This window comes from Suricata suricatta, chromosome 6 (assembly GCF_006229205.1).
Source record: "Suricata suricatta isolate VVHF042 chromosome 6, meerkat_22Aug2017_6uvM2_HiC, whole genome shotgun sequence".
NCBI classification, from domain to species: Eukaryota; Metazoa; Chordata; class Mammalia; order Carnivora; family Herpestidae; genus Suricata; species Suricata suricatta.
Genome location: NC_043705.1, coordinates 44737922 through 44744341, shown reverse-complemented (window position 1 = coordinate 44744341; position 6420 = coordinate 44737922). Strand labels below are relative to the sequence as shown.

General features: G+C 50.2%; 1 protein-coding gene across 1 annotated transcript; it reads left to right on the top strand.

Moving 5' to 3' along the window:
- Window positions 1-384: 384 nt before the first annotated feature.
- HTR1A (5-hydroxytryptamine receptor 1A) lies at window positions 385-4877 on the top strand. Its single transcript, XM_029941376.1, has 2 exons — window positions 385-703; window positions 898-4877. Exon 2 carries the CDS (start codon window positions 900-902, stop codon window positions 2166-2168), a length of 1269 nt encoding a protein of 422 aa, XP_029797236.1. The 5' UTR covers window positions 385-703; window positions 898-899; the 3' UTR covers window positions 2169-4877.
- Window positions 4878-6420: the final 1543 nt, after the last annotated feature.

Below are 6420 nucleotides of genomic sequence, written 5' to 3'. Positions count from 1 at the left end.
GTATAGTTAGGATTTTTCCCCCCTTTTCTAGTTTGTCTGGGTGAGAGGCGGAGTTACATGTTGTAATATCGGTGTGACCAGCGGCGGATCCAGTGGAAGCGAATTCTGAATCTCTGCCGACAAAAAAGGGCTAGAATGAAAAGACGCCTAGCTAGAGGGAGAGGAGGGCGGGGACCCAGAGGAAAGAGACACTCAGGGTTGGGGAAGTGTTTGGAGGGGAGGGTTAGCGTAGGAGGAAGGGACACTGTCAGAGCTGTCGGAGCGACACAGAGGGATAAAGAAAGGGGAGTGAGAAGAACGAGGGAGACTGAACGAGGGGTGAAAAGGGAGAGGGAAAAAGAGGGAGAGAAGGCTTAAGAGGAAGAAAGGAGACCGAAGGAGAGAGTGGGAAAGAGGAAGGGTGAGAAGCAGGAAGAGGAGAGTCACAGAGTGACCGTAGAGGACAAGGTTTCTCTATTCCAGATACTTCTAGGAGTGAAGACTGGTGGCTAGCGGGGAGACTCCAGCTCCGGCAGCCAGTTGGGCAGCGGCAGAGTAAAATGGACAGTGAGAAACAGACGTTCCAGCCACCTCTCCGCCGCGCAGAGGTCCCGGAGCTGTTCTCTGGAGAACTCCTTTCCCAGCTGGAGTCTCTGAGTCTGCTGGACCAAGGGAGCCAGGGAGCGCCTAGGAGCTGCTCCTCGGAGATCCCCTCGCCAGAGCAGTAAGAACTTCCTGCTTGAGTCCCGGCATCCCCTCCACCTGAAACTCCCCTGGAGAGAGGGAGGGGTGGAAGACCCCAGGGGGAGGGGCGAGGGGGATCCTAACGCAGCTCTTTCTCCCCCCCCCCCCCCCCCCCCCCCCCCCCCCCCCCCCCCCCCCCCCCCCCCCCCCCCCCCCCCCCCCCCGGGCGCGCAGGCATGGATGTGCTCAGCCCTGGATCGGGCAACAACACCACCTTGTCCGAGGGTCCCTTAGGGACACGCGGCAACGCTACTGTCATCTCCGACGTGACCTTCAGCTACCAAGTGGTCACCTCTCTGCTGCTGGGCACTCTCATTTTCTGCGCGGTGCTGGGCAATGCGTGCGTGGTGGCCGCCATCGCCCTGGAGCGCTCCCTGCAAAATGTGGCCAACTATCTCATCGGCTCGCTGGCTGTCACCGATCTCATGGTGTCGGTGCTAGTGCTGCCCATGGCTGCGCTGTACCAGGTGCTCAACAAATGGACACTGGGACAGGTCACCTGTGACCTATTCATTGCCCTCGACGTGCTGTGTTGCACCTCGTCCATCCTGCACCTGTGCGCCATTGCGCTGGACAGGTACTGGGCCATCACGGACCCCATCGACTACGTGAACAAGAGGACGCCCCGGCGCGCCGCTGCGCTCATCTCGCTCACTTGGCTCATTGGCTTCCTTATCTCCATCCCGCCCATGCTGGGCTGGCGCACCCCCGAAGACCGCTCGGACCCCGACGCGTGCACGATTAGCAAGGACCACGGCTACACTATCTATTCCACCTTTGGGGCTTTCTACATCCCTTTGCTGCTAATGTTGGTTCTCTACGGGCGCATCTTCCGAGCTGCGCGCTTCCGCATCCGCAAAACAGTCAAGAAGGTCGAGAAGAAGGGACCGGACACCCGCTTCGGTGTGTCGCCAGCTCCGCAGCCCAAGAAGAGCGTAAATGGAGAGCCAGGGAGCAGAGAATGGAGGCAAGGTGTGGAGAACAAGGCAGGGGGGGCTCTATGCACCAACGGCGCGGTGAGACAGGGTGACGATGGCGCCGCCCTGGAGGTGATCGAAGTGCACCGGGTGGGCAACTCCAAAGAGCACCTGCCGCTGCCCAGGGAGACCAGTAGTATCCCTTACGCCCCCACCTCCTTCGAGAAGAAGAATGAGCGCAACGCAGAAGCCAAGCGCAAGATGGCCCTGGCCCGAGAGAGGAAGACGGTGAAGACGCTGGGCATCATTATGGGCACGTTCATCCTCTGCTGGCTGCCCTTCTTCATCGTTGCCCTAGTCCTGCCCTTCTGTGAGAGCAGCTGCCACATGCCCACCCTGTTGGGCGCCATAATCAACTGGCTGGGCTACTCGAACTCCCTGCTCAACCCTGTCATTTACGCCTATTTCAACAAAGACTTCCAAAACGCATTTAAGAAAATCCTCAAGTGCAAGTTCTGCCGCCGATGATGGACAAGTAGTTGGCAAGTAGGGCCCGCCCCATCCTCTCCGCCCTCTGGAATCAACACCTCCGATAGCCAGTTACTTTTCCTGACTTTCTTAGCTGCTGGGTCCGCCGCTTCCACACCTCATCCCTTCTACTCCGCCCCCTAATCCCCTGCGGGAGGGAGTGCGCTTTGAGCAAAGAGCCCCCAAAGGTGGTGCCGGAGGGCCTGGGAAACTACCTGGACCTGTGAGAAGCGACCCGGCTCACACTTCCGCCTCAGAATCACTTTTGATCCTTGCAGTCGCCTCCTCCCTCTTCGGCACCCCGCGTCTTCGCGGCGGAAGTTTAAGCCTCAGCCGTTCCAGGCAAAAAATCTACACAGAAAAATAAACTGCACACTCAGCCGCCGCGCCCACTAACGGCCCCCACCTATTCGCCCCACTGCTAGAACTTGAATTTAAGGTTCAGAAGTTTGCTTCACCTATTCCCAATCCTGCCCCGCGCTTCTACCCTAGAAGCTCACTTTTTTTTTCTCCAGTTTCATCCTTATTTTGAGCTTCCCTTTACACCCTCGCCAGTCCCTATGCCTTGGTTTGCTTGTAGGGAAAGGCTGGAGGGTGTGTTGTTCCCAGTGCCTGTGGTGTCCCTGGGAATCCCTGCTTCCCCGTGTAGACTCGCTGAATAACTCCTTTGCGCACAGCCCCATGCTCTGTTTTCTTGGATTCCAAACAAGTGGCCAGAAGCTGTCTCTTAGAGTGGACTTGTAAGTACAAGCAAGGCTGGGCCAGTGGGGGAGAGCGAGGCGGGAGTGAGGAAGATTTTATCCGTGCTTGCCTTGGTGTCAGCACTCACCAAAGAAACTGACAATCAGTGGGAAGGGAGAACGGACTTCGGTTTGTACAGGCTCTTGGCGAGTCTGCACGTTCTGGCATCGCCCCTTACTGCTGGCAATACCCGCCAGCCAAGGTGTGCGTGCTGCGGACGCCAGAGGCCTAAAGGTTCGCGCGCCTACACAGCCGGCTGCTGTCTGCTTTGCGCTTGGCGCGCCCGCGGGGAAGTAACCCCAACCAGAGCCATTCCCCCGCCTACGTGGCGGGACGCGCACAAGCGCGGATAAACAACAGGGTTTGAGAAAGCAGAGCGAGCTGGGTCAGGCGGGAGAAGAGACACCCGGGGTGGTGTTCTCTGGCTCTTAAGAGGAAGGGAACGTCAGTGCGCGCAGCCCAGGCTGTAGATGACGCTCCCTGTGGAACCTGAAAGGGCAGTTTCATCCCTAGGATGAAGACTCTATCCGCCTAACTCACTCCCTGTCCTGTTGGATAGTATAGTTCTGTTTAGCGCGTTCTAACGCTACTTGGGATTTGTTCTGCAGGACGTCCAGGCCATGTAGCTACTAAGACTTTGCTTTCCAAATAGGAATTCTGGGCTTCCAATCAAATGGGTCCCGGTAGATTTAGTACTGTCAGTAACCTCACAGGCGGTTACTTTAAATAATGGGGCCCCGAAGACTAGTTAACTAGTTAGGGGTGCTCTCCCTTGGGGGTCCCTGAGAATCTTATACAGGGTTATATTCGCTCCTTGGCCTGATGTGAGCCACAGGTCTAGGCCAAACCGGTTTTTTGTCATTTGAATATGTAGAGCACTCCAGGCCTCCTCCCCAAGGGAAATTACTTTTGGCCTTGCCATTCCTGCTGAGAAACTAGTTATAATCTTTACTGCCCCCAGAAGGGAAGTTATTTTGGTGCTCCGTTTGAATGTAAATTTCCATCCACAGGACTGGGATCAAGAGATTTGTTAGTTAGATGTAGCCTCTAATTTTCTGATGAATAATGGTTGTGTTTGCCGTAATTGCACAAAGTTATTGGTTTTTACTGCCCTCTCCCTTCAACTGTACCTCTTGAATCATTGCATCTGCTCTTTTGAGAACAGTGTTGCAAAAGTTGCCAATGGAAAGTTCACTTGTGTGTTATAGGATTAAGAAGGTGAAAAAGACAGTTCTATCACTGAAGCCATTTTATTGTTTGTCAACTGAACAAAGCCTCCGTTTGGTATCATTTTCTCGAACTGAAACTGAGAGTGAACATCATATGCCATTAAGACAGAGAAAGTGTAAGAACTCTGGACATTCAGTGGATGGTTTGTTTATGCGTATGTAATGATGATAATGGGGCTAAGGTGGAAAAAATAAAGTAGATTTCTTCAGCCCAAAAATTATTCACTTGAAAATTCAATTTCTCTTTTTGCTCACAATAATTTCAGTAGAGCTGTATGAAAAAAATGCACTTTTCTGTAAGTCTTCCTTAATTTTTGAACAAATTATATATATATATATATATATACACAATAATTCAAGCTCAAAACCTTATCTAAATTATGCCTTGGCTAGCAAGTATTACATTTAAAGTGTTGAATCTTCCATTTACTTGTGTCATTGACAGCACTGTATGACAATATTTTCTGGACATTTATTCTTCCAGCTTTGGAAGAATTACATGAAAATGGGAAAGGAGCATCCAATTGGAGTATAATTGCCAAGGCCATAGAGAAATTTGGGGAATAAGTGCATATCAGCAAACAGCCCCTGATGCTTTTTCTTTCTTTTACTACTTGTATTAAGATAAAGTATATATGCATCAAAATTGGCCTTCACTCTTCTCTGTGACAATAAAAGACTTTATTAATGGTAATGCTTCAATAAACTGATATCAGTAACACATGCATCTTTATTTTAATCAGAATTACTGTCTACTTGTATTTATTTGTATTATTTAAAAATTGAAGTTAAAAAACACTGTTATCAGCAGAAGATTCTGCTATACAAATCAAGGGTATGACACTTAGGGAAATACATTCAGTTTTTAGCACTGAAACTCATTCTAAAGGAATGATTCCTTTTTTAAAAAGAAAAAATCTTATCTCTGAAAAGAGGAGGTCACATATCATCATTTAGGCAAGAAACCATGAATTTTCCCTGACTGACAGCTACAGTTAGGACTTAGCCATCTGTCTAATTAATATGGACAGGGTGGAGGACATGCAGCGGAGAAACAGAGCCTGTGTAAAATCAACGAGGCCCCATCCCGTCTTTTAAAAGCAGTGGACAGTCTGACACCCCCCCTCGGTCTTCCCCACCACTTCCAGCCAGAGGAAAATGGCCTCCCCTGCTTTCAAATAAAGCAACTCATTATTCCAGGGTTTGTCAGGCCGTTGGAAGTGGAGAGACATTTTTCTTCCTGTCTGGGTCTCATTTGATAGTGGGGTTCTGAATATGAGACCTATTACTAGGTTAAAATTATTCTTATGCTCTCATTTCCCCTAGTGGAATTATCAGTAATGCCTCTTATTTCCCAGGTTTCAGTTGTTAATTCCACTGCTTTCTGGTGTCAGAATGATGGCTGGAGGGCAAGGTGAACCCAGGTGCACTGTGGGGGAAAACAAAGGTCTGGCCTTTAGGGCCACACAAGAGAGCACCTCTGAAGCTGCCGGAAGCCTTGTTCAGGCAAAAATGTGTAACTACGTATTCTCACAATAATGAAAATAAAGACAGAGGAACTGAGAGAAGAAACGCTGCCTGGAATTTCTCATATGAAAACTGTTGCATAAATTGAATAAACTGATGCATTTGGAACATTTGTCTTTTAGATTCTGGGTATCTCCCTTTTTGGCCCTTGTTCTCTGCTCTGGCAACTCTTCTTCGAGGGGATGATGGCTTTCTGTTTTCTACAGGCCTGCCTGAGGCTCTATCATCACTCACACAGAGAAAGAAAATTGTTATCATTCACTTCCAGTGTGACTAACCAGCCTGGGTAACAAATTAGCAGCCGCCACGTGTCAGACTCCATTAAATAATGCTGAAACACGTGCCTACAAATTAATGTAAGATGCTTTTGTCACCTCGAAGGAGTTTTCAGCCTACTTGGGTCTGTAACAACAAGCTACTAAGGCTAAGTAAACAGTAATGGTAGAGTATTAGTATCGTCTAAACGGGACAATTCAAAGAGTTTGGCTCTGTACGAATTCAGGGGACAGAGATCCCTGGGAGATGGGGTGAATAGGAAAGATTAGGCAGGGAAGGCTGTGTAAAGCCTCCAGGATTGAGCTGTGGCCACATGGATGTGGGCGGTATGAAAAGGCAGACAGGCATTCTTTAGGAGATACCGAAGACAACCTGATCGCTTCCTCTTAAGTGGGGGCCCTGGATAAAATTTGTGACTGGAGTGCTGGATGCCGGTAGCCTGGGATGGCCAAGGAGGTGGAGGGCCTAGGGAAAAGATG